Consider the following 27,938-nt stretch of genomic DNA (forward strand, 5'->3'; position numbering starts at 1 on the left):
AACTATTACTAAACTATAACTAGACTATTACTAAACTATAACTAGACTATAACTAAATTATTACTAAACTATTACTAGACTATTACTAGACTATAACTAAACTATTACTAGACTATAACTAAACTATTATTAGACTATTACTAAACTATTATTAGACTATAACTAAACTATTACTAGACTATTTCTAGACTATAACTTAACTATTACTAGACTATTACTAGACTATAACTAAACTATTACTAGACTATAACTAAACTATTACTAGACTATTACTAAACTATTATTAGACTATAACTAAACTATAACTGAACTAGAGCTAAACTATAACTAAACCATTACTAAACTCTAACTAAACTATAAACTCTAACTAAACTAACAAGCTAAAGTCAGAGTAGATTTTGTGCAGAATCACCACTGTCAGTGTTCTAGTTCTATTATTGAATAATCATTATTACAGTGTTATTAGTTAATAGTTATATTGTTTGTTGTGAAACTAGTTTTAAATTGATCGTTCAGTATATTTGTGGATACTTGAATCTTCATATTTTAGAAAGTGATGAGATGAGTGTTAATCTGAACACTAAGTGTTCATGGTTCATGTAGTGGAGTGAAAGGTGTGTGTTCCTCTGGACTGTGGTGGAGCAGAAGTATAAAGTGACAGAACATAGAAATACTAAAGTACAGTACAAGTACCTAGACAGTACTTGAGTACATATACTTGATTATAAATACCTTTCATAACACATTATAAGATAATAAGAATGACAAGAAGAATACAGTGTTGTTTTTAGAGGGTATAACTGATTAACAACTGCTTCATAAGTAAACTTGAAGCTCATCTCTAATGTGAATGTTTGAATTGTCACCATGACAGCACAGCCTCCACAGAAGCAGTCTGATGGATCTCAGGTAAGAAACAACAGATTTACCTGCTTTCTTCATGTGGGTTCAACGTTCTCTTTGTTCTTTGGTCTGTCAGGTTTTTGTCCAGGGACGGTGGAGGAAGAAGAACGTGTTAACGTGAAGAAGTGTCAGCGTCAACAGGTAGAGCTCACTGTAATGTTCTACTTTACATGCTGCTGGATAACTTCCCCCTGAGGACCAATGATGATATCCTAATTTATTTATTGATTATATTTTGTATTGTTAAGTGCAAAGTAACTAAAGGATAAAAGTGGGGGAGTAAAATAAACCAGTGTCTGAGGAGACTGTGCACCTACTTTCTGGGTCTGCGGTCCAGACAGGAGAGTTAACCCTTGGCTGAGGCGTCGGCACGAACAGGCTGATGGACGGTGACCAGAGGTCGGCCCGCTGTGCTTGTCAAAGCAGAGCAAAGACGTCCAGGCCGAGGCATCTGCATCAGAGCACCCTAAACCTGGGTGACACAGCACCCTGCTACACCACCACCCACAGCCAGGTCAGCCCACCGTTCATAATGACTGACTCTGGGTCAGGTCTGCAGTCTGCGGCGGCCTCCTCATCAGTTTGTCTCATGGTGTTTGTCAGAGTTACTGTGGTAGGTCGGCTGACGGACGTCCTCTCACCTTCCGTCTGAGAGCGCCCAGTTTCCCCTCTCAGCATCACAGCCGGCTGGATCTGAGCACCAGCACCTCGCCGCTGCAGGGTCCGCTGCAGTCACACACTGAGGAGGTGCACACGCCCAAACACACCACGCCGGTGAGGCTGCAGCCAAATACAACAGCAGGAAAACATCACAATACTGTTGGGAAAACTAACAACAAAAATAGATAATCGCTCAACTTGACAACCTTTATCCTACTGGTCCACATTTGGTGGAAGTATTTGCTGGCTACGGCTGCATACGCTCTCTTTATATTACTTTAGAAAAAAAAAACGTGGTGTTTGGACTCACTGACTATGACAGGAATCTCTATTCATACTCCAGTCTGTTTAATGTGCTTCTCATTTTGATCAAATTCTATATTCACTCATCCAAACTCAGCACAAAGCCAAAGCCACATTTGTTCTGCATCACAACACACAGCTATAGATATTTATCTGACTCTTTATTTCTTTATTTTGTTTTTTAGTTTTTTACCATAGCTTTATAGTCCTCCTGATGTTTTTATGGCAGTAGACTCAGGCTGTACCCACAAGATGTTGTAAATAAAGTGCTGCACAAAAAAACAATCTTATACATGATTCTGGTGGACATTTTGATTTTTGTATCATGTTTTAAATCTGTGAATTCTTGGTTAAATAAATGTTAAATGTTGGCTCTAGTGGTCTGTGCTGCACACAGCCCTGTGCCTAACTCATCTGCCTTTAGAGGTCAGAGTTGCTTTCTCTTATGTCATTATTATCTGGTCATTTGTTCTTTAAGTGTGATCCCCACTGAGCCTTTAAAAATGCCTTGAGTCGTCACATTTATGTTTCTGTGCCCCTGTGTTGCTCCAGAGGGCCGACCTGAAGGTGGAAAACTGGGCTCGGTACCGCAGTGGCCGGGCCGTCAGAGAGATCACCAACCCACAGCATCCATCTGAGGACAGGAGCACCTACAAAGCAGAGCACGCCGCCCCAGTGACCGACGGCTCCCCACAGCCGGCCGGCGGCAGGCCGACACGGTGGCACCAACACGACGTCCTGACAGGCACAGTGAACTCTGCATAGCTTTACACAGCAAAATACAAAGTCAGCAATGTAGAGCCTGTGAGTGGTCTGCACTGTTTTTCTGGTGACATGACACACTGGGTGATCAGGTGGAGGCCAGTTGGGTTGTTGAGGTAACTTTAACTGGTTTAACCCTGGTTATCTTGTTTTGGCCACTGTGGAGTTCATTGTTCTATCAACCAAGGGGTGGCAGCATAAATCAAAGTTTCATTGAACTAATGCTCCTGCCAACACTTTTGATGTTGATCTACAACAACCTGGATTTTCTTGCCAAGAATTTAGTCTTTCGGCAGATTTTTCACAGCCATGGTTTGTTTATGTGATGTATCCTACACAGCTCACTGTATCCTCTCCTAGCTTTACCTTCATCCATAGGACCTTCCTATTTTAATTCTGCATCCAAATGAGATGAGAAGACGCCTTGTTATCAGACAGCCAAGTCCCAGCATTTCAGGCCTTTTCCACAACTTCTAAATATAAGAACAATTCACACACTCGTCAGTTGGAAAAGACACATATCATTATACAATAGTAACAATAATGATGATTTACTTCTTGTTATCAAGTATTATTACCACACTGTTCCAAGTCCTGCATTGAAAATGTTCCTTAAGTAAAAATACAAAAGTATTAGCATCAAAATATACTTGATATACAAAGTACAACTATACAATGTACCAAAAGTACATATATATATACTGTATATATAGGCTGCGCTCATTATATATGTTTGATAGGATAAATCCTCATTGATAAAATAATAGAATTATCGATTGATTATATTTTATATTGTTAATCTGAAGTTAATCAGATACATGCAATAAAAAAGTAAAAAGTACAATATTTCCCTCTGAGATGTGGTGGAGTAGAAGAAGTAAAGTATAAGTACCTCAAATTGGTACTAAAGTACAATAGTTGAGTAAATGTTAGTGACTTTCTGCTCCTCCATACTTGACAACGAGAAGAATGGGGAAACAGGATTCTACTACATGCAGTACTATAATATACAGGAAGTGGACAGCTGATCTGAGTGTTCACCGCCCTCCTGTGGTCACAGTGAGGAACTGCAGCTTCCACACTGGGCTGTAATGTGAGCTAATAATGATGAATCTGCACCTAAAGCAATGGTCCAATGTTACAACCCCCTCTCTTATAGGCAGTGGACAGACCCAGAGCTTCTGTCTGAGCGTATGAAGCTGTGCTGTGTTTGGAAATCAATCCTGACTAGACTGACCTGTCTGCAGGTGAGCAGAGACAGGCGGCTGGTCCAGGTCAGCCCAGCAGGCGGTCCAGAGACAAGCTGCTGCAGGCAGCGAGGCGCTGGGAGACGGACTGCTCGGCCCTCAGACTCTACTGACAACAGTTCCACACTGCAGTGACAACAATCCTCCATTAAACATATGAGCCCTGCACCTCCACGGCTCCGGTCTGGTTTAATGAGGAGTACTGGAAGGATGAAAACTGTAATGAAGGTAAAAGTGAAGAAATAAGGAAAGTGGACCATTTGTGAAATTGTTTCATGTCCATAGAAGAGCTGATTTTCTCTGCGATACTACTCAGTGCATATCCATGATAACCGGATCAGTCAGACTGATTTAAACTGCAGGGTGTGTTGGGCTTGCAGCAGATTACAGTGAATGTTCAGTATGTCACCAGACATCTTCCTCTAAGAACTTGTAAAAACTGAGAACAGCCCTGGAGGGGAACAGTCGTGTAAGACATGCAGCTACAACAGAAATTAGAACGACACTTTATGATCAGACTGAGGGAAAAGCAAACAAGAGGAGCAACCGTACTTCTTCAATTGATGTGCATGATTGGACCAAGCCAGCGGAGAAGCACCCCAATGAAACGTTAAAAATAAATAAATAACTAAATAGTCTGCCGTCTCTGAAATAGCTTCCTTCTGGAGTTCTACTTGGGCAGTAGTCCTCTTGCTGCATTTCTCACTTCAGACTGAGATTTTATGATTACATGTTTTTCTGCACCATGGGACCATGTAGGACAGAAATGTTCTCTTAAACATGTTGTTCCCTCGGACCGGTGGGGTTTCTAGGTCGATAAATTCAGTCAACAAGAAGAGTAACCAGCACATCAGTCAGGCAAACAGTGTTTGTGCTGTGTGGTGGAGCAGTTCGGTCGTTATTGTGAGACTATGGGGTTTAAAAAGCAGCAACTCAGATCCCAACTGTTCCTTTAAACACACAATGACCGCTATTTGGTGCACTGGTGAACGGTTAAAGCCAAACCACCACCCACAAAAGGCCAGTAAAGAAAAGTCATTGAAATCAAACTTTATTCATTTTCATAAAGATCTCCAATAAAGACAAATAATGACCAGAGTTGACAGACAGTGATCGGACCAGAGACGATGGGACTGAGGAGGAAAAGGACACAGATAAATAACGAGAACAGAGAGGAGGATGAGTGACAGGGACAGAGTGAGGGATAGGTCTATTTACACAGAGACATCCCACACCAGCGACACACTGTGGGGCTTTACAGAGGAGCTAATAGACCACAGGGTCTGGCTAGCAGCGGTACAGCAGTAGGCTAGTATCTACAGTTTCACTCCTGGCGAGCTCTGCTTTGAATCCAGTTTTGTTTTGAGCGCTATTTTTCTTTTAAGTACAACAGAAGCAGAATAAGCAAAAAGTAAAAATGTACATGACCTCTTTTTGTGACAAAAACTGTCCTCAAATAAAAAACAAAACAAAAAAACATTACTGTGAGGAATCTTTGAGAGGTTAAAATGATGCAGTAATGCTACAACTGCTCAGTAGTCACTTTGTAGAGGGAATGGCTTAAAAGCATTACTGACATATTAAAATGAAGCACACTTAAACTAAGAAACAGAGGGAAAATCTCAACTTTGTGTACATGGCAGGGGACAATGTGCATGTGTGTTTGTGATGTTGAGCTTTTCAGTGTCAAACATGTGAGAACATCAGACAACCTTCATGTGGTGGCTGCATGCATGGCAGGTAAATTCAAAAAGTAAAAATAAAGTGGGTGATGTGGTTGAAATGTCAAAATTAAACTTATCCAAAGTGTGAGAATCTAAAAAAAAAAAAAAAAAAGTGTCTTCCTCTGTGGCAGAGACCAAGGAAGCAGGAGGCCCTTAAACATTTTGCTCTCCTCTCTCTTCACTTCAGACAACTTCCTTCTACCTTTCCTTTCATGTCGTGGATCATCCTTCAGAGACTTCCCCTCTACACTTTTATCTACTCGTTCTTCTTCTCCTTCTGTTTAAGCAGTTTGTTGATCTCCCTCTTGGCCATGGATGTGTACTTGGTGATGATGCCGTGCTGGTTCAGGCCAGGCAGCAACAGCAGGAAGCTCACTTCACAAGGAAAAAAGAAAAACGGATGAATAAAAGAAGTTCAGGGGCAGTGGCCACATGGTTGGACTACATGATTTAAGCCTCAACATGTGGCTCTCCAAAGCTTTTTTACTCTGAATTAAATGTTCTCTTCCATTTGGGCTCAAAACACAGTTAATACAGGCACAAGCTACATGTTATTAATAGGATTAGTTTCATAGTTAACAAAAATAGGCACATCTGTATTGCATAGAGCAATGAGCATTTAATAAAATAATTATAGGGGGGGGGAGTGACTCCAGAGCAGGTAGTGGATGTTGCCACAGGGACCATAAAATATAATGATGTACTTTATATTGTGAGTCTTTATTAGGTGCATTAAAGGCAACTAAATAGAGACGGATCTTCCTTCAATCTGAAGTTCCTCAGAGGCATTTATTTTTGTTGTTTGACTGTCTTGTTCTGAGAATGAAACCACAAACATATCAACTACCTTATGCCTCAAGCTCAGCATTCTTTACACAGCATTCAAATGTTAAGCAAATGCTTCCGATGCGAATTCCACTGGGTATTTTTTAGTAGTTGCTGAAATGCTTTGACCTGTGGGAGCCCTAAATTAAAAATTCCAAATGTTATCACAAAAACACTGCTGCTAGGGAATTGGAAAAAAAAGATCTCATAAGTCTTGATAAGTCTTATCAAAAGGATGTTTCACATTCCAACACCACTCTGAAGAACAAGGGGAGTGGAGAACGTGAGCACATGTAGTGAATAACTACATAACCGAGCTCACCTGCAGGCACGACAGAGTCTAATGCCTGGATGTGATCAGCCTACTATTTCTGTACAGTCCAGTTGGAGGGAGAGCAGACAGCACTTTAACAGGGAAGGTACTGACAGGACTGTGGGATTAAGTCCAAGAAACATGAAAGCAGCAAGTGAACCAAGTGAGCCTCAAGAGCAACTTGATCTGAGATTTAAAATAAAGAATACTTTGTAGTTTCAGAGTCACGCGCCCTCTGAAGTCATTTCTACTCCAAGGTTTTCCCGTCAGACAAACGCTCAACATGTCTCAGCTTATGTATCTGATGACTGGCCTCCGCACAGCCGCCAAACCTCCTGATTCACCAACTGTCGCTTTCCCCGAGGCATCACTGTGCAGCTGGAAGGCCGCCAGGTTCGTTCGATTTCTAGTGTCGCTTCATTTTTCCTCCTGTTTTGGTCTCAGTGAGCAGTTCAGACTGAAGGGATCCACGACCCCCTCAACATACATCATTAACAAGAAAAGCAGCGCTGATTTAATACTGTGTTACTGAAACAGTGCTCCCGCAGGGATCCATGTATTGATCTGCATGACTGCTGCACATCTGAGTCACAGTACCAGGAAGCTCGGTAAGGTCATCAGGTACTGCAGTTTTTCCACTCCAGCGTTACAGTATACAAAACAGCTGCCCCTGAAGGAATTAAATGCATCAAAACTTCACCAGCAGCAGAGAAACTCATGACAAGCTGCCACATTTGCAACAGCTGATCACCACTTCCTGTTCCTGCCATGTCAGGTGCGAATGTCATCAGCTCTGTAGAACACTACAGCAGCCAAAATTAAAGGGCAAACCTACAATGAATGCAGCTAAAGATGATGATCAGGGAGCATTTTCAGACTGTGAGAGACGCCTTTCATCTATAAGACTGAGGATGTGCAACTCCTTCATCCCTGGAATTGAAACTCAAGTATAAAAATAATCCATTTACATTTTTTGTGGGTGAAAACAGTCTCATCTCCTCTCCAATGCTGACAACATGTTAAATTATTTAGATCTAAAAAGGCCAGGGCTCACATGTCCTCTCACCCACCATTATAGTGAACAAGCACCTCAAACTCCTCAGCTGTCAAAGACGTTGATGGATTTGCTTTAGATGGTCTGTGTGAAATAAGATCACTGTCATTCCATCCTACATATTTGATTGATTTCTAAAGAGACATCAGCTCAATGTTGCCAAACCACAGACCTCAACCACAGCCTCAACCACCATCTGCTGTTTGTGTTGAAGAGCAACAGAAAACAGATCCAGCCCATCTCTCAAAAAGACCCAAAAAGGCTGGAAGAGATTAATAGTTGACAACTGACTCGTTAACCGTTACAGCTCTATTGTGGCTTCATCTCAAATGTTTGCTCCCCATACTGACGCTGAGGATAAATGTCTTATATAAAATTGTACCAGTCTACATTAGTGAAAAACTAAATAAATGAAACAATAGGTCAAATGCCGAACATGAGATTACCAACACAAGAGGTTTAGAATAAAAGGATCAGCTCACGCAGGTTAGTAACTGTGGTATTTTGCAACATACTCACCAATCAGGTAGGTCAAGAACAGGTTGTGCACCTGCTGTCCGATCCAGGCCACAGCAAGCAAGCTGCTGATCACTGAGGCGAAGTACTGTGGAGAGCAGGGAGGTCATGTTACATTCAACCTGCTGCAGTTCAAACTGAAACCTGACTGCAAGCAGAGCATCGTTTAACATTAGAAAGAATCGTTCCTCAGATGTACAGCAACATAACTCAAATAACTTGTATAAGCAGAACACCCGCCATCAATTTAGTGTTAAAGGAATGAGGTTAAACAGAGAGTGTGTCTAACAGTGTTAAAGCGTGCTGTGAAAAACCCAGTTATCACAGCATGTAACCCAGTTTGAGGTCTGCTAAGTGGAGCAGCAAAGCCAAATCAGCTGAGGGTATTTTTATCTGGAGCACGGAGAAAGCTCCCCATTGTAACAAACAGACAAGGCTCCGTTTACTGCACTGCTGCAGCTCCAGCAGGTAATGGTTAACTGTCAGTGACAGATTCAGTTCTCTTGCTAGAGACGAGTCGGATTAAAGTTTTATATTTTCATTTACCATTTTGGGTTTCTCCTCCTTGAGGGCGCAGAGACGCTTCCACCAGCCCACGACCCGACGCTGGGTCTTCACCAGATTACCGCAGATCTCATGGAAACGCTGCTGCTGCTCAGTGGTCCTGTGCACGAGGAGAGGTGTTGTTAAAAAAAACAGAAACTAAAACTAATCATTTCCTGGTAGAAGAGTTTTGTTCAGGTAATGCAGAGGTCAAAAGGATGTTTGAAAACACAAACACCACCTCTTAATCTTGCGGTGAACAGGAATCCACCAAGTTCTCTGTGGTTCGTCAGATCTAGGCAGCCATCTTCACTGGTTAAAAAGGTACTACCCACACAGCAGATGCTTGCAGCTACTTCAAGTTCCCCAAATGATGAAAGAAAGAAAAAAAACCCACGTTTCGTCAGCTTGTTCACCGTGTGATCTCCACTGGAGCCATCATGATTACACAAAAACAGGCAACCGTTTTGAAAATTGAAGATCACTGGTTTGGACTTGTGTGTGAATATTTGTTGGTTGGTTGGTTCTCTTAGCCTTAGGCTCTGGGAAACTGATGCCCATCATTTCACTGAGGATGATTGAGCAGTGGCAATTGATTTCCCTACAACAACCAGTGAGGTGTGTAGACAGAAAATATCCTGCGTTAGTTGTATGTTTATAGTCTTACAGCACTTTAACATACAGTGGCAGCAGGCGGTCTTGACTGGAGGAGGGAGGAGGGCCGACTTGACTTTCTGCTTAGACATCTTTCCCTATTTCCGTCCTTGTTGTCAGGGAGCCAAACAGCGGCCGTGACCAGACTTCGATAGCTCCCTTAAACCAGCCCTCCTGACATGTGGCTGACTTTGCTGCAGGCTCAGCAAGCAGCAGCCTGAGCTACACAGCATAATCTCAAAGATTCTCTAATGATCAAGCGCTGCACTTTCCTGGACTACATCTAAAAATACAATGCTGCCTTTAAACCCAGTTTATTTCCTCTATGATGCAACCCTGAGAAACGGCCGGTGTTTTCACCTACTGACACCACTGGAAGCAAAGTGTGGCATGTAAGAACACCTTGAAATCTCTTCACTTAAACATTTAAATAATCCTACTGCGGCTCCCTGCTGAACAGACCCAACATGTCTGCCGCCTCAGCCTGTGGAATGTGCAGCAGTGCACACGGCTGCAGGTCATGCTCTGCTGATACAGGGTTATATATTGAGGCTGAAGGAGTCTGGTGAAGGACGGACGTCCAACATGCTGTGCCAACTGCAGGCTGTTACTCTATCCTATACTGGGTGTCTGGTTCACACCATCAAACACACACACACACAGCTGAGTCAAGGGGCAGTTCAGAAGGCACTGTAATGTCAGGGCTCCGCGAAGGGGTTGGACACCATATCGGTCGGGTTTCAGGTGACAACATTCAGACCGTCACAATAGATGAAGCAAAAAGAAATCTGCCATGAAGAGCCAACTTTTCCTCCAAAGTGTTACCCAATTGGCTCAGATCAACCCCAAGACCAAGAACATCGCAGACTCATTATTTGGTTCCAATTTCATACCTCTATTTGGTCCCCAACGACAAACAAGAAAGCAAACAAGCAAAAACAAGTTCCAGCTGTAGCTTTGTTTAAAGCATTTAGCAGTCCTGATGTAGACCGATATTACTTTTCCTCCACATGCTCTCTGTACACTTTGGTATGGTTGACTTTGAGGCTGCTTTCCACATCATGTTAAAATTGAAAGAAAACACCACGATTCCTCTGAAAATGAGAATAAGCAGGTACATTTCCACAACAGACAAAGTCTGGGAGCTTTCAGGAATACACATTTCTAAATATCTGTAAAAACAAGTGTCCTTAATTTCCTTGCTAAACCTGACTAAATCTTGCACGCTCAGTTTTAGCAGTAAGATTCTGTTTTGGAAACTTGCACCAAGACTTGATTAAATGCACATGCTGGAATACAGAAGTTACTTAGACAACCATGTGCCTTTTGTACAAGCATGATTCATGGCCTTTGGCTCTCTGCCATGATTTTCAAATCAGAAACAAAGAACAATAGGTCCCACTGAGTGGTGAATTTGTCCAATCAGGTGTAGGAATATAGAAGTTTCCATTTGTCATTCCATGACCAGCAGAACCCCTTACACAACAGTCAGAGGCAGAAGAACACATTTTTATACGCAGCAAATAAAACATGGTTTTATCCTCTGGTGAAAACCCCTTTATTTCTTATGCCCACCCCACCGATGTGACTTGCTTCTTCAAGCTCACCATTTATTGGAGCCGAAGACTCTGGGTGCGAGGGTGGGCACCAGGTAGTCTGCCAAGCAGAGAAGCATGACGGTGCAGGAGAGCCCAGTCAGCACTGAGGGGTCCAAGTAGTAGATCAGCCTGGGGAGGGGGGGTGAAGAAACCAGTTTCATATCAAGTTCTCACAAAGGAACCAAGAACATTTTGTATCATCCACACATGACTTAGGAAGTCTGAGGTTCACTTTTCCTTGTGCACACGTGTGTGGAGCTGCAACGTTGAAAACTATCTGCAAAGACAACACAGAAGACCCTGAACTAAGACTGGCTGAACCACAGGTTAAGAGGGAGGGTGTTTGACTTTGGAAATATATAGAAAAACAATGAATTGTATCATCCATTAGTGTTCAAGTCCAGCTCACATTGTTATTTAAGAATTACAAAACAAAAGAATGTAGTGACCCATGTTCATTTACCAAGACCTAATCTGGTGTAATCTACACTGCATTCCTTTAGTCTACAGGCTGTGTGTTAGGATTAACCTTCAAAATCCAAGTGTTCTAAAACTATTTTATTCACCTGTGAATAAGATTTTGAACCAGTGTAGAGGAGCTCAGATAGTTTGGAGTCTTGTCTTTGTCTTGTTACAGATATATCTCACAGCTGAGAGGGAGGAAATGTGTGCTATGCCAGCTATGTACCCAGCTGCGTGTAAGCCTGCAACACAGCAAAATTAACTCACAGGAAGAGAACGGTGGTGGCACCCATCAGGGCCCCAGGGAACCAAGGCTTCTCCCAGCGCACGACACGATCCCCAGCCAGGATCACTTCACCCCAGCCCTGCAGCTGCTCCTCCAGCTGGGCCGTTTCCTGAGCCTGGACACAAATCATACCCATTAACCAAACTAGTACCAATACTGATCAGTCTGTTCTTTAACCTTGAAAACATTTCTATATTATCAGCACAGTTTGGTCAAGAGGGGTCTCGCCCCTGAAGATAAGGAAATTTGAGCATGACAGTCTGCCATATCAATTCCAAGCAGTCTAGTGCAGATTATACTAGTGTATCCCCCCTCAAATGAAGCAGGAGAATATCATCTTACCTAGTTTTAACCATACGTTATTCAAAGCAGATTATCAAATGTAGTCAGAACAGTTTGCACACTAAATCCTCAGCTTTCATGGTTTTCTTTGGCCATATCTATTTTTTTCGGTCATGTCAGTTTCTGGAAAAGAGCTGGTTGTGTTAGTAATAATGCACTATATTCTGATTTTAAAGAACAGCTCTTTATGTCTAAAGGCTAGGGTGTGAGTGCCGTGGGCGTTAAGCTGGGCAAAGGTAACGGTATTTTCCATTATTGATGTGACTGTGCAATACATGCAACCGTGCAAGAAAAGGGAAGAACCAGCGCCAACCACACGGTCACCACACAGACCAGCACGGTTACATCGAGTGTAAATGTCACAAGTCGATTTCAGGGTTTCAAGCTGTGATGTAGCATCTGAAAAAGAGCTAAAGTCCAACAGGAAGGTTACAGAGGGAAGGCGTGTGTGACTAAGTGCTAAGCTAGCTGCGTTAGCTGGCTGGTTAGCTGGGCAGCTAGCAGCCGTTAGCTGCAGCCGCGGTCTGATCCTGGCGGCAGCGCTGTGACGGATAAACGATGACAGCTAACGTTAACTCACCGGCTGGGTTCCTTTCTACAATGTTCAAGCTAATTGAACAAATGTGGAGAACAAACAGGGTCCACCATTTGCTGCGTGAACGCTACCGGATTAGCAGAGGCACTTTGTGCTAGCTTAGCGTTGCTCTTATCTCACAAACACACCCGCGACAGACAGACAGACAGACAGACAGACAGACAGAGAGCCCTTCAAACATTTCTGTTGACACTCACCAGCATATTTGCGCTTTTGTTGTCGCCTTCAGCCATCGTTACTGATCCAGCGTCTGTTAGGTTTCTATTGTGGGTTTCGTTGTGGATTTGAAGGGAAACGACCCCGCAGAGCAGCAGCGCACACACACGCCTCCTCTACTGGCTTCAGCGGCTCTAACCGTCGCAGTCTGACAGGGAGGCTTTATCTGGGCCCAAGGCATCCTGGGAAACGTAGTTTTGCTTTAGGTGTGTCAAATATGAGTCACATGGCTAATTAAAGTATTTTTGGTCTGATTTTCCAATTAAATACATCGACATTAATGTTTTTTTTTTTAATGAGATGAAGTGTTTTTAAAACCAGATGAGTCGTATCAGAGGCTACATGAAGGAGAAAATATTCTGCCACAAATTAAAGCTTTATTCTAATTACAATGTGGATTACAGGTGTGATGTGTGACGTACCCTAGTTTTTTTATATAGTTAACTGTGTTTTTTGTCATCTATTTTTACTTTCTGTGCTTTTGACTTTAGAAGAAATGGCACTCTGACTCTTTGTCTGTTTTTTCAGTGTGTTCAGTGTTTTTTCAGCATGTGTTATGTTTCTGTAATTAAACGAAACAAACAAAAATAAATTTTTATCATGCTTATACCTAAAGTTTGCAAATATATGAACTACAATCTGGGATACAGATTATACAATAAATACAGTGTGAGTTCTTTTATTAATTCAAGTTATATGGTATGGAATGCAAAAACACGTGCATTACAATATCAATACTTTATCTGCAGGGAAACACTTTGACAAAGGCAGAATGTTTTTTAAGATGGCACACATTTTTCATAGAACACTGGCTGTTTGAACATGAACAGTGCTTCGGTACTTTTCACTGAGGTGAGTTTCTGATATGCTGTAAACTCTGAATGAGAATCCCACATCTCCAGACTAAATTTGGTCTTGACTGTAGTCCCTGTATGTCTTACTTTGGCCTATTTCTCAGCTGATTCTGATGAATCACCATGGAGCATCACCCTTGAACTTTCCACTTTCGCCAGATTTCTCAATAAGATGGAATTGGAGTTCCCTCCTTTGCCACAGAGAGGCAGTGTGTATCGACATATGGTGAGTCCTGAAAAACACTTCAAGGGTGCTGCTGCTGATGTTCCACCAACTTTTTGTTTCAAATGTTTAATGGCAGTCCATCAATTACAAAATCTACTGAGACAACTGGAAAAAAATTGGTGATTATTCAAGTCAAAGTAATACAGTGAGTTCAATCTGACATGAAAGAAGCTACACCAGGGTTTAATCTCTACTTTCACACTAATCCCTTTTTCTACACGCAGGACTTCACTCAAGATAAAACATGTTTGAGGTGTGATATACCCACTGGGGACTCCTGAAGCAAAACTTAGCTGTGGGCCCATATTGAGCTCTCGACACGATTTCCCAACAGTTTTTGCTCAGATCCACCAGAACAAACCAGTACTTCTACACTGGAATACAATCCTGTCCCAGGTTTGTTGTCAGACCGGTGGATAGATTAGAGGAAAACTTTGTTCAAAAATATCAGAGTCAAATTTATTGCCATGTAAGTTTTCACATACAAGGAATTTGCTTTGGTATATTGGTGCACATCAAGGAATGTATGAAAAATAAGAAAGTAATATGACAACTGAAGTACTGTCACTATTAAAACTAGAAAAAAAGTAAAGTAAAGTAAAGTAACTGCCACACAGAGAACTGGAAATGCACTAAGGTCAGTCATATTGATTCACGACAATTGTTTTTAAAATTTGGCATTTTCAAGCATGAAGGCCATCAATATTTCAGAATGTTTAAAATACCAAACTGACTGGTTGCAGAAGGTGCATACTTGTCTCAGCTGATAATACAGCCTTCTTAATACTGTTGCATATATATTCTGATTCAGCCTTTAATAACATGTGATTGGAGCAGTCATACTTTTTACTTTGTTTTTGTCATCAATTATAAATAAATAGCGTCAAGAACACGATTTATATATTTTTTCCTTTTCTTTTTACAGTTTTACAGATTTATGACACCAAACTTCTGATTAAACCCACGCAGTGCTGGATTGTACAGCCTTGCCCCGAACACCTGAACGCATCACATGTTAGACGTACATCCCGTGCGTATGACGTCATTTGGTATTCACCTCGTTCCTCCTTTGGTTGGAGATCAGACAAGCTAGCTGTGAGCTAACTAGCCATATTTCTTTATTTTTTAGAGTTTTCAAGACGCGGTTATTACAAGGTCTGATTCGGCGTCTCGTTGTTTAGGATATTAGTCATCGTCAGATTCCTTCCGACATCGTTTTCTCTCCGCTCCCGGAGAAAACACTGGTACGTAGCAAATACGTTAGCTAGCCACCTAGCTTAGTAAGGAATTGTCCGCTACGCATAAGTGTGGTTGGGCCTTAAGAAATGTTTTGAATTGAATTAACTCCGTTTCTTATTACACTGAACACCAGAGCAGTGGTTTCAGCCCTGTTCGCTTCATCCAGTTGGCCCTAACGTGGTTTTCGACTGGTTGTCTTAACCGTAGTCATCAGTAATTTGATGTCTTACATTCAGACGTAGCAACAGGCCCCAACTGGCGCACGTGTAATGCGCGACAAAAGGGATTTAATCGTGAATATATTCTCAAGATACGAACAAGAATGTGTTTTTAGACCTCATAAGAGACTCTTAAATCCAGTCGGTGTTTCATAAGCCTTTGAACTACTGCGATATGTGACGAGAAACCCGAGCCACACTTCACACAAAACCGTGTCAACAAAATACCGCCTGAATTGTGGGTCAGTTTGTGTTGATTGAAACCGTATTGGTGTTTCTGCTAGTCAGTCAGCAGCCTCCATGAAGTTAAGGGCTTAAAATACAGCCACGCCGATGATCTTGAATCACTAGTAGTTTAAACTTGTCAGCCATTTTAGAATAGTAAGTCCATCAATGTTTTACAATGCCTGAAATGGTCAAAGTGATAAAGTGCCTGTGCATATAGCTGTTTTCAAAGGTAAAATTAGTCATTTACATGTAATGTCAATGATACTGGGTTTTAATCTTGATGCTCTGGGTTCTTTTCTGTATTTTGGGCATATCCCTGTATAACGCTATGTGTTTAAGTGAGGTCCTGGAGATCTTTATGGCTACAAGTAAGACAGATTATTACCAAATGCTGGCCTCAGACACATCTCCTTACTATGGACCTTTTCATAGACATTGTCAAGCATGTAAATTTAATTTTCCACCCTTCAACTACAGAAGGACGTGAAAAATCATATGCAATTGTTTGTTACAGGAAACACGTAGAGTTTAATGCTCTTTTGCATGTTTTCTTTTCTAGTTTTTGTAGTCAGCACTAAGGAGTGATGTGTAAATCTTATTGTCGGTGCAGCCGCTCACTGTATCTCTCTCTTCTTACCTGCAGAGCCATGTACAATGGGATTGGCCTGACTACTCCTCGGGGCAGTGGCACCAATGGATATGTGCAGCGCAACCTGTCGAGCCTGCGGGTCAAGCGGCCGCGGGATGAACGTGGAGGCGAGCGGGATGAGAAGGACCGGGAGAGGCTGGAGAGTCAGCTCAACAGGCAGCCCAACGCTGACATCCTGGAGCACCAGAGGAAGAGGCAGCTGGAGGTGAAGTGTGCCGAGCTGCAGGACATGATGGAGGAGCAAGGGTAAGACAAATGCTGTATTGTTACTACACAGGGTTTTGCTGGCACAACTTGAGTTGTAAAATTTCTTATATAGAGTTCAAAGCAATTATTCAGTGTCAGACTGTTAACAGTTGTATGATGTCTTTAACCAACTCTCAGCTATTTCCATTGTTGATTATTTATTTGATTCTCAGTGATTATTTTGTCAGTCAAATGCCAAAGACAATGACAGATGTTCACCACAAGAGCTAGAGCTCATAGTGCTGTCTTCAGATTATTATCAACAGTAACAATCAGACAGTTAATCAACTTGTGTGTATATAAAGCTGCAAATCCTTAAATTTTTAAAGCAGTGTTTTTCAAAACTTTGATTTTTTACTTGATGGATTATTTATTAGATTAATCAGTTCTCTAAATACTTTCAGTTCAGCTTGTTAATGCGTCAAGTGATTGTTTCAGCACTACTTACATTGTTTGCTTTTTCTTTGCAACTGTTTTTTTAAATTTAGATTAAATGATTGTTATTGTTCAATGAATTTGTTAAATGATGCACGAATAAATGTTTTGGTCGACTGTGTGATAAGGACATACAGCTGGCAGTCAGATGCTACAGTGTGATAATGTAATAAGAGAGACAGTGTAGTTGATTTTAAGTATTAAATACTCTTCTCTGTTTGGATGGTCAGGTATTCAGCAGAGGAAATCGAGGAGAAGGTCAACAGTTTCCGTATGATGCTACAGGAAAAGCAGGAGCCAGCTCCTGCCACTGATGAGAGACCGACGTAAGTTCAATAAACAGACGAGAATTCATGTGATGTGTGAAAAAAGATCTATAAAATAGAACAATATGGAAAATATCAAATATAATCAAATTCTGTAGGCTACACAGCAATATCAAATATTGTGTTGTGCCACATTAAGTATCTCATCGGTTAACATTGCACAGTGTCGGTAATACAAGCTGTTTGGTTTGTCTTCTTTCAGGGTGACAGAGACTCATGCTCTGGCAGCAGCCAACCAGCAGAAGAATGACCGTCTCCGCGCGGCTTTTGGCATCTCCAGCGACTATGTGGACGGCTCGTCCTTCCACGCCGACCGCAAGGAGAAAGAAAAGGAGAAGAGAGAGCAGGAACGCCTGGAGAGGGAAAGGCTGCAGCAGCAGAAATACACGTGAGTAGGACATGCACAAACTACACCCACATCAAATGAATATCTCCTTTTAATTTTAATCCAGAAAAGCAACACAGATGGACAATGTGGCTAAAAATAATTGTCAATATTTTTCAGCCTTGGTAAAAGTCACTTTAAAAAAGCCAAAGCAAACGTTTGATATAGTCCCACAGTGAAAAAAGAGCCTCGCACACAGCATGTAAAATAGTGATGTCAGTAAGTGTGGGAGGAGGCGCAGGACGTGTTAAAATCTGAAAGGACGCAGTAAACTCTAGTGCTCAAAGATGCACTCTATATTTCCCTGATAATGCTACATTGTGAACAACAAATCTCTGTTGTGCTCAGAATTATTATTAAAGAAAAAAAGAAACCTCAAAAAAACATCTGCACGTCTGTCTTGCACGGCCAAGATGTCATGTTCATAGTCTCATTGTGTTTTCAGTCTTCATCGAAGGTGAGACTTAATACTTGCTGGGCCTGTGCTTCGCTGCAACAAGACCAGTCCTTTCATTTCAGCAGTCATGGCTCAAAGCTCCGTATTGATAAATGAATTCACATGGCCTCTGATCGATGCTGTACTCGCTCATGTCTGTGACGACCCTTCGCTTTACTGCCAAGGGGAAGCACCATGTTGGGAAAAATATATTTTCACTGTCACCATTTTCTTACTGTCTGCATATGAATATTGTGCAGCATGAGATGTAAATAAAGTTTTCAGATTTGGGACTAATTTTCAGATACATTTTGAACATATGAATATAATCATATTCCATAACAGCTACATATATATTAGAAAAAAACAAACCACAAGTGTTGGTGGCAATGACAGCCCACTCAGCCCATAAAATATGACACATGTTTTGTGATGCCATTGCCACATACTGACCATTTTGCTGTTCACACTAGGTGTTTTGAGGTTGGTTAGCTACAGGCTTCCAGGCTGTCACTGGTTGATCTGTAGTATACTGTGAAAAGCTTTGAGTGTTTTTAAAATCTGCTTCAGTTACGTAATGCAATAAACTGTCTTTCACTTCTTTTGCGTGGAAATGCCGGTGTAAGCTGCGCCTGTTACAAAAGGGTAGTTTCAAGTGATGTGATCCATTCGTAGACCATAGAGAAATTAATCTAACAGCAAGCTTCAAGCTCTAAAAAAGCTTCATACTGTATATCTTACGACAGTTCACCTGTTTTTAAGACTGTGAAATTAACCTGTTAGCAGTTACAGGGTTTCAACACCACCTCCAGTATAGTCACTTACTACAGTGTAACATGTATTTCTGACACCCACAAATGGTCTGTTGCCTTTGCTCTGTCAGGTTGGTGGAAGATTCAGACAATTCAGATTCTCCTCCCAAGAAGCGCAGTCGGAAGAAGAAAAAGAAAAACAAGAACAGAGACAGGTGAGGAAACGAACTTGGTGAGAGCAGAAAAGACAATCAAGAAAAGCTCTGACAGTTGTTTTTATTCCCTCTGTCAGCAGCTCAGAGAGTCCCTCTCCATCTCCACGACGAGAGAAGAAGAAATCCAAAAAGAAGAAAAAGAAACGGTAATCCATCACTGGTTTCTTATCTCACGCTTCATGTAATAATTTCACATTAAAGGTGATTATTGACAGAAACAAATGTGTTTCAGTGAGGCGTCAGAAGACGATGAGGAAGAAGACGAGAGGTAGGTGTTCTTAAACATATCTGTCCTGCCCCATAATAAGCAATCAGCAGAGCACTGTTAGTATGTCCTTACTTTAGGGCTACTGAATGTATGTGATTATGCACAGCATCATGTGTAAAAACAAATAAAATTACAAATGTTGTCCCCCCTGATCCTCGCCTACTCTAGTTCCTCAGATGAGAAGCAAAAAGTGTCAAAGAAGAAAAGCAAGAAGAGTGAAAGTGTGAGTCCTCCACAAGCAAAGGCAGTGAGACACAGGAGTGTCTCCTCCAGCTCTGCTCACAGGTATGAGATGATGAATATGATGAACACATTCTCATTGAGAATCTGCTTTTGTGTCCTGGCAGATACAGTCTTTACCACATTTGACAGCTGACTTATAGGTGAACGTGTCTGTACCTGCAGTATTGAATCAGTCCAGATTTGACTTTAAGTATTTTATTGTATTTGAAGAAATAGTGCTTAAGAGGTAGTGACAGAAATGTCTGCCCTTGGCAGAGCTTTTTACTGGCACAGAAAATAACTTGATCCATAAGCTCTTTCATTTTGTAAGAGCAGAAGTTAATAACGTCAGAACAACGTTAACATTCCTCACAGCAGAGCCGTCTTTTCTCTCCGCTCCGTGCTCCAGAACCTGTAGACCAGTTTCTGACATTTAGTGAATGGTGGTGAGCAGCCCCCATTTGTACATCACATCCTGCCCCGCTGTGTGAAAGCAGGCTTGGTCTGACCATTTGGAGCAGTTATAAAGAACTAGTGTGTTAAAACACACTGAACCTGTCACAGGACTGCCTTGGACCAAATCTGATTGAAATCCATTTTCCAGACAAGTTTGTCACAGTAGATGCATTTATGTTTTTCTGTGATGTCAACAGCCAGTCTCCAGCTCCTCTGAGATCACGTCAACAGGACCGACCGGCAAGAAAAGCTGACGCAAGTAGAAAGGGGAGATCACCTGACAGGAGGAGACGGGGCTACGAGGAGCACAGCCCACATCATCAGGGAGGCGAAGGGGTGAGGCTCAGGCTGTTCCATAGGACTAACAACACTAAGAACTTCCCTCACTAAATTTAAGTTGATTATTTTTCATCATGTCTTGGTATTTTGCTCTGTCGCAAACACACTGGCACATAAAATTGTGTAAAATCGAATCTTTCCTCTGACATCTAGAAGAGGCTCAATCTCGAGAGAGACAAAGAGCGGCAGAGTGAAACGGAGAAGACTTCCGCCAAGAGGAGACATGACTCTTCGTCCCCTTCTCCACCACCACAGACAGAAAAAACCAGGGAGATGGAGAAAGGGAGGCGCTCCAGAAGCAGAGAGGTTGAGAAGAGGAGGCGTTCCAGGAGCATAGAAAATGAGAGGGAGAGAGGAAGGAGCTCCAGAGGTGGGGAGATGGAGAAAGGCAGGCGGTCGAGGAGCAGAGAAAATGTGAGGGAGAGAGTGAGACGCTCCAGAAGCAGAGAGATGGAGAAAGGAAGACGATCGAGCAGCAGAGACCATGAAAGAGGGAGGCGTTCACGGAGCAGAGACATGGAGAAAAGGAGGTGTTCAAGGAGCAGAGATGTGGAGAAAGTGAGGCGCTCAAGGAGCAGAGAAAATGAGAGGGAAAGGGGGAGGCGTTCAAGAAGTAAAGACATGGAAAAAAGGAGGTCTTCAAAGAGCAGAGATGTGGAGAGAGGGAGGCGTTCAAGGAGCAGAGATGTAGAGAAGGGGAGGCGTTCAAGGAGCAGAGAAAAGAGGGACAAAGGAAAGGAGAGTGTTCCTCAGAGGACCAGACATGACTCCTCCTCATCCCCTTCTCCTTCTCCTCCTCCTCCTCCTCCTCCTCCTCCACCTAAACAGACCACAGGGAGGGAAAAAGACAGGAATAAACAGGACAAAAAGGTTAGACATGACTCCTCATCCCCCTCGCCTCCCCCTGAGAAGGAGAGGGCAAGGAGAGAGAGGAGTGGAGAGAGGGAGTGTAGGACTGAGAGAGACCAGCACTCAAGGGGGCCAAATGAAAGAGAGACCAGGAGAGACACTGGGAAGAGACAGGAGAGAGAGGCTTCTCCCTGCCCACAGAAAAATGACAGGAGAAGAGATGGACACCCATGTCGCGATTCCCCGTCACCTGCCTCTCGCTCGCCTGTCACCAACGGGCGTCAAAGAGAAAGGGAGGAGGAGAAGAGAAGAGAAAAGGACAGGGAGAGTATTAAGGAGAGGGAGCGGCATCTGAACAAGCCGAGGGAACAAGACCGAGAGAGAGGTCAAGAAGGCGGCAGGAAGAGAGACGAGGCTGCCCGATTGTCTGCAGAAAGTAGGCGAGAGGGATCGAGGCCCGTGGAAACAGGCAGGAGTGAAAGAGCAGAGATGACTGACAGCCAAGAGAAGACGAGAAGCCCCCCAAGGAAGGAGAAACATGATGACAAAGCGAAACAAGCTGAGAAAAGAGCGAGCAGCAGCAGTAGCAGCAGTAGTAGCAGCAGCAGCAGCAGCAGTGATAGTGACAGTGATAGCTCCTCGTCATCCTCCTCATCTTCATCTTCCTCTTCGTCCTCATCCTCTGAAGACGAGGGCCCTAAGGTGAAGAAGGCTGGGTCAGCCGGGAGGGAAAAAAGTAGCCCCATGAAGAGTGCACCCACTGCCATTGGGGCTGCAGTTCAAAGGTATTTAGCCAACGGTAAGAGGGAAAGCTCTCCCTCCGCTTCTGAGGGCGACGGACATAGACGAGCCCAGAAGGAGAGAGAGGGGGGAGGAGACAAACATGAGAGGGAGAGACTTCCCCTCAGAGACCCTGCAGAGAGTTACCCATCCCGGAAAAAAGGGGAGGAGCGATACAGCCCCACACAGATGGACAGCCCCAGTCCGCCTCCTTCACCGGCCAACAGAGCGGACGGCAGCAGAAACAGCAACAGGTACGCCCCCCCTGAGGCTGAAGCAGAGAAAACAAGAGTGGCGCCCAAAGCTGGGGAAAGAGAGAGGGGGAGGGAGAGGGATGCAGCTAGGAGGTCACGCTCTCCAGTCCAGAAAACCTCCACCACCCCGCCAGCCCGTCGCACTCCACCAAGGCAGTATCAGGAACCCCCGTCCCGATCCAGGAGACCTTCTCCTCCCCGTCCTCCAGCCTGGTCCGACAGGGAGAGGCAGAGGGACAGGGAGAGAGAGCGGGATAGGGAGCGGGACAGGGAGAGAGAGAGGGATAGGGAGAGGGATAGGGAGAGAGATAGGGACAGGGAGAGGGACAGGGAGAGAGAGAGGGATAGGGACAGGGAGAGAGAGAGGGACAGAGAGAGAGAGAGGGAGAGAGAACGCGAGCGTGTTGCCAGGAGGAGCAGGTCCAGAAGCCCAAGACGGCGCAGCAGGTCCAGGTCCAGAAGCCCGAGGAGGCGAAGCCCCCCCAGCAGGTAAGAGAAGAACCCTGATGTACACATGCTGGCTTTTAGCTGCCTTTACACCTTTGTACACCTGCCTCTTGGCTCGCTTCATCACCTTTCACACAGTATTCACTCGGTTCAGAAAAAACAATGGGAGGTTGTATGGAATCATGGTTGGGCTGACTTTAACACCTTCATGCATGCAGCTCAGATCTTCTACACATCTGCAACATGTTGGGTGCCCCAGATGTCCCACAGGAGTGGTGACAGCTCATAGCTCACCTCAGTACACAGAACAACACATGTACTGGCCATTAATGGGGAGAAAATTAGGTTTCAATGTTACAAGAAATCAAGTTCAAACAGATAACTTCAGACTGGAAATGATTATTTGAATGGTGTTTGTGAACATGACTAATGTAAACAGTGTTCTTTAAGGAAACTGAACGTGTCATGTTTTTATTTTGAATTTAAGCATTTTGGACCTTAACTTATATACGTGTAACTATTTAGCAATGTATGCTGCATAATACATTTTATTTATAGGCGTCACCGTACATAAGACAAAAATAATCAAAGTGTAAAACATAGATAATCAAATGTAGTACAGTGCAGCAGTGAGGTCATTCCAGTCCCAAGGTTAAAGGGAATATGCCTGTCTGAGGGAGATGAGAGAATGTAGTTGTAAACTTTTTGTTTTGAAATAAACTGAATGAAGACATAATGTAACTGTCAGAAGAGATTTAAGGAGAATAGATTTGGGAGACCAGTTGATCAGGTTCACACAGGTGCTGGAAGTCCTTGAAAATAGTTGACATTTAATGGGGTGTTTTCAAGGTTTGGAAAGTGTTTGAATTTTGAATAAAGTGCTTGGAATTCTAATTGCGTTAATACATAATTAATGAATCACTATTTGACTGAGTAGTTTGCTTTTTAAATGGAGATAGATTTAGAAATAGAAGAAGTCGGACAGAGCTTGAGACTGCAGCTTGAGAAGGAGGAGGAACCATCACCATCATCATTTACTCTGATGCCAGAAGGATGTACATTTTAATGGCTGACCAGGAAATCAACTGTTTTTTAAGAATATTTTCCTCTTCCAGGCCCCGTCGCTCTCCATCTCCACAGCGGCGAAGGAGGAGCAGTCGCTCGCTCTCCAGAGAAAGAGCCAGAGAGAGGGAGCATGAGAGGATCAGGCAGAGGGACGTAGAACAACAGAGACAAAGGGAAAAAGAGCATCTGCCCCCAAAAGATATTCCCCAACCCCGCAGGTCCTCCTCATCTTCTTCCAGCTCCTCCTCCTCCTCTTCGTCCTCACCTTCACCACTGCCAGAGAGGAAAGACACAAAAGCACTGCCGGAGCCAGACAGGAGAAGAGAGCGAGAGGACGAGAAGAGAGACGACCGAGAGCAGAAAAGTCGATCCTCTTCTTCACAGGGACCCTCCAGAGACTCGTCCCGTGCCCCAACCTCAGGTAGAAGAGGCTCCCAGTCAGACTCCAGGCGCTCTGATGTGGCCCCCAGAAGGTCACCGGCCAGCAGCCAATCAGAAACCAAACAGTCGTCACGAGGTCCAAGCAGGAAGCAGTCACCAGTGACGGCCCCTCATCCGCCAGACCAAACAGCCAGAAGTGAGAGCGCTGTGAATGGGAACGAGGCAAACGCAGACAAGAAAGCAGCCAACAGGAGCAGCAGCTCCAGTTCCTCCTCCTCCTCATCCTCCTCTTCTTCCTCCTCTTCATCCTCCTCTTCAGACAGCTCTGACTCTGAAGCAGAGCAAGGGAAAGGGTAAGCAGGAGATGGGAAAGTTGGGCCGTGAGTTAAGTGAACATGAAATACAGAAGAATCCAGGCGGATTATTGTTTGTGTTCCAGTAATAATGAAGCAGTTGTGCTGATTAATAACAAACTGCTAAGTAGTTATTAATATTTACCCTCGTTACTGTTTTCTTTTTAACAGGAAGACAGCCAAAGCTCAAAGCTCTCCTTCCTCCTCTTCCTCATCAGAGAATGAAAAGGAAACCAAGAAAAAGAGGTAAGAAGAGAAGAACTGAAAACTTGGTGTTGCTCAGAAGTTGTGGCATCACAGCTTCAGTTCAGGTTTATTAAGAACTGCTGCACATAGAAATAAAGCTTTCTGTTGCACGAATAATGAATTATTTGCAAATGGTGAGATGCGATCACAAGTGGCCACGCTGAGCTGCACTCTACTGGACTGACACACTTGGATCTTTGAAGTTAATATTGGATAATGTCAGATTCAGCAAATATTTATAAAAGCTTTTTCTAATAGTTGCCTATTAAACCTTAGAAAATAATAACTGAGTAATAGTAATACTAACTATTGTTGCACTGACCACATCCCTGACTTGAACTAATTGCATGGTCAACTACACTGTACCAAACAGCTACTCCAAGAAGCAGCCGTTCCACCGCAGTGTGGTAGCTTTGAGACTTTAATTGACAGTTGTGTTTTCCTCACAGCCCCGCCAGGCCCGGGAGGGTGCCGGCTGATTCGCTGAGAGATTCTCGCTCACTCAGCTATTCTCCTCCGAGATACTTGAGACCAGCGGCGTCCTCACAGAGCGGCAGGTGTGTAGCCACTGCATGATGCCGTGTGATCGCAGCTTTAACTCGAACCCTACCTGTGCAAGTATTGTTAGATGTTAAAGTGATGCCAAGAGTGCCAGCGTCAACAATTTGGCCTCTGTGCCAAAGTCCAATGGCTGCAGGAGAGGATGTTTGAATTGTGATTGTGTATAAATGTTTACATTTTGATCTGAAGGCAAATACAGTCATACATTTATGTTCAGTTTGTATCTTCGTCTCAACACATATACAACAAAGGGTGTTTTTTGAGTTTGTCATTGAGAGAGAGGGACAAAGTGAGAGGGAGGGGAACAACTCCAAACTAGATTAGAAATGTGTCTGGATCGTAATGTCAGTTTGACATCTACTTGTTTATTTTCACATCAACACAACCCAGTAAGGAGAGTCTCATTAAAGGGAGACTTTGCCCGTTTACAGTGTTGGTAGTATATGCAAATGAATCAAGAGCTCTGGCTGACATGTACCGGCTCTATGGCTGGTGTTCCATTGAATAATGGGTTAATAATGAGTTAATAATGCAGTTATTACTATTAATTCACTATTAAGGCAAATGTCCGCTGGGCGAGTTCTCAGTTCAGCCAACACGGAGGAATGTCAATTGTCCAAAGCTGGATGAAAATCAGCAGCGTGTGCCTTTAAGCAGCTGAAAACTAACTATTATTACTAAACTCTTTAGTTAGTCCGCTCCATTAGGGTTTATCGTCATAATGCTGCACTGCACACATGAGCATATACAACAGTATTTTCGCTTGGAGATCATTCAGGGTTCACAGTATGGCAGCTCCTCTGGGCCAACAATAGCAATAGAGTTTGATTCTTGTTACGTTTCAATGCAAAAACAAAGTAATGACGTGTGTGTTCCTGTCCATACGTGCACAGCTGATCCCATCCATCCCAGCCTGAGTAGAACCTGTGCTGGTTGTTGAAATGTCCGACACAGATAAAGTTTATTTACCTCTGAGTTCAGCACTAAATGTCCTTGTGACCAGGGGCCTTTTCTAAAAGACGACTTCTTTTGCTCCCTGTTAGGAGCGGCAGCAGGCAGTCGCCGAGCCGCTCATCAAGCGGCAGACGAAGGAAATGAGCGGACGACTGGAGACGCTTCACTTTGGCTTGTGTGATGTGTCTCTGTGCACCTCCGGCTGGTCTGAACTGGACCACAACACAGGCTGCACGGCCAGCGGTCAGTAGACACACGTCTGTGAATGTCAGCCGGCTCGTGTTGGGTCTGAGCTACCACAGTGATCAACTATGTTTTTGTTTTTTTCTTCTTTTTTTGTTGAAGCAGCAGTGACCCAGGGCTGGCTTGTACATTTCTTTTTATGAGCTGAGTAAGAAACGTACACATTGAGACACACACACACACACACACACAGTTCAGTAAAACGTAACTCTTAACAATGTTCCTCTGTACTTGTACTGTTTGTTGCGTTCTACCTGTAGATATGAGCTGTCTGTATTTTGGTTATTATCATGTAACAGATGTATCAGAAACTGAAACGTGGTTAATTTCTTTGTTGAACATGGTTAATGATAATAAAAGGCAATTGTACATTTTATTTTTGTGTGTGATTTGTCCATTTGTTTACTGTGGGGCGTCAAACATTAAGGATGGCTGTCGGATGTGTTGTATTCAAGTGCTCCTTTTTTGTTTAAAAAAACTATATTGGACACAAAATATTCACACTGCTCTGTTGGGGACACGTTCCTTCATCACCATGAACACTCAAATGCTCACTAGAGCTCCAAATGTGCTTCCATCAGCTGCTGAAAATAGTCCCCAACAGAGCTTTGACTAAAAACACAGTGAGCAGCTGTTTTAGGAAGTAATTTAGCTTTTTTTTGTTTAAAAGAAAACAACATATTTAAGTGTTTTTTCTGCTAAAACACTGCTCCAGCCGTTACTCAGGACCAGAAGACTGTGACCATATGTCACGTTTGCTCTGATACTGAACCGGAGGCACTAATCTCAGGTGTGGCCAGACGTGGATGTGAACTGGAGCTTTCCTGGTTGGTGGAGGCAAACAATGGTGAGGCTGTAATTCTAGTTTTTGAGTGGTTAAACTAGTTTAGAGAAAGAGGGACCCCTTTAAACAGCCAGAGGCAATCGGCATAAACCTTTTGTAATTACACTGACAAGATGATAGGTGATTAGATGTAGAAGGAACGTTGTAGTCCTATAAAGCACCACTGATGTCTTCCTGACGTGGCCACAGCTGGTCTGAGCTTTCTGTGAGTGGGTGGAAACATTACTCACTGGTAACTGGTTCTGGCTGCCGTTGCAACGTTGAAACTGGGATGGCGACATCAGTGTTGGGTGTGTCTGTGCTGCTAGTTTCATTTCACATAAATATCAGATCATGCCACTTCAGATGTTCAACACTATAGTTTAGTGTTTGTGATTTGGTGTTGTGATGTAAGTGTACTGAACTGAACGTTTGTACCTTGTCTTTATGGTGGAAAAAGACTGAGGCCTGATGGGAAATGACAT

At 43.2% G+C, this 27,938-nt stretch overlaps 2 protein-coding genes across 5 annotated transcripts; one reads left to right on the forward strand and one right to left on the reverse strand.

Moving 5' to 3' along the window:
- Positions 1 to 4,910: 4,910 nt before the first annotated feature.
- Positions 4,911 to 13,128, reverse strand: arl6ip1 (ARL6 interacting reticulophagy regulator 1). Its single transcript, XM_070848596.1, has 6 exons — positions 12,985 to 13,128; positions 11,832 to 11,965; positions 11,112 to 11,231; positions 8,854 to 8,971; positions 8,311 to 8,395; positions 4,911 to 5,974 (listed from the first exon to the last, which is right to left on the reverse strand). The coding sequence occupies exons 1-6, from the start codon at positions 13,018 to 13,020 to the stop codon at positions 5,856 to 5,858; spliced, it is 612 nt and encodes a 203-aa protein (XP_070704697.1). The 5' UTR covers positions 13,021 to 13,128; the 3' UTR covers positions 4,911 to 5,855.
- Positions 13,129 to 15,139: 2,011 nt separating this feature from the next.
- srrm2 (serine/arginine repetitive matrix 2) lies at positions 15,140 to 27,006 on the forward strand. 4 transcript variants are annotated; one of them, XM_070848214.1, is made up of 15 exons: positions 15,140 to 15,178; positions 15,265 to 15,327; positions 16,412 to 16,663; positions 17,329 to 17,424; positions 17,627 to 17,812; positions 19,129 to 19,212; positions 19,290 to 19,358; positions 19,445 to 19,480; positions 19,649 to 19,765; positions 20,356 to 20,494; positions 20,651 to 22,869; positions 23,943 to 24,626; positions 24,798 to 24,872; positions 25,322 to 25,429; positions 26,477 to 27,006. In XM_070848214.1, the coding sequence occupies exons 3-15, from the start codon at positions 16,416 to 16,418 to the stop codon at positions 26,529 to 26,531; spliced, it is 4,116 nt and encodes a 1,371-aa protein (XP_070704315.1). In that variant the 5' UTR covers positions 15,140 to 15,178; positions 15,265 to 15,327; positions 16,412 to 16,415; the 3' UTR covers positions 26,532 to 27,006. The 4 variants fall into 4 exon arrangements, with proteins under 4 accessions (XP_070704315.1, XP_070704314.1, XP_070704317.1 ...); XM_070848213.1 differs by lacking the exon at positions 15,140 to 15,178 and having other exon boundaries at positions 15,186 to 15,327; XM_070848216.1 differs by lacking the exon at positions 15,140 to 15,178 and having other exon boundaries at positions 15,186 to 15,327; positions 20,654 to 22,869.
- The last annotated feature ends 932 nt before the right edge of the window (positions 27,007 to 27,938 follow it).

This window comes from Pempheris klunzingeri, chromosome 17 (genome assembly GCF_042242105.1).
Source record: "Pempheris klunzingeri isolate RE-2024b chromosome 17, fPemKlu1.hap1, whole genome shotgun sequence".
NCBI classification, from domain to species: domain Eukaryota; kingdom Metazoa; phylum Chordata; class Actinopteri; order Acropomatiformes; family Pempheridae; genus Pempheris; species Pempheris klunzingeri.

Excerpts from the sequence above, each read along its gene's own strand:
- arl6ip1 (XM_070848596.1), bottom strand. The coding sequence starts at position 13,020 with ATGGCTGAAGGCGACAACAAAAGCGCAAATATGCTG. Across the intron at positions 11,232-11,831 it reads GCCACCACCGTTCTCTTCCT|GCTGATCTACTACTTGGACC; the intron begins GTGAGTTAATTT and ends CCCCCTCCCCAG. Across the intron at positions 8,396-8,853 it reads AGGAGGAGAAACCCAAAATG|TACTTCGCCTCAGTGATCAG; the intron begins GTAAATGAAAAT and ends TGCTCTCCACAG.
- srrm2 (XM_070848214.1), top strand. The coding sequence starts at position 16,416 with ATGTACAATGGGATTGGCCTGACTACTCCTCGGGGCAGTGGCACCAAT. Across the intron at positions 19,359-19,444 it reads AAAAAGAAGAAAAAGAAACG|TGAGGCGTCAGAAGACGATG; the intron begins GTAATCCATCAC and ends AATGTGTTTCAG. Across the intron at positions 25,430-26,476 it reads GCGTCCTCACAGAGCGGCAG|GAGCGGCAGCAGGCAGTCGC; the intron begins GTGTGTAGCCAC and ends GCTCCCTGTTAG.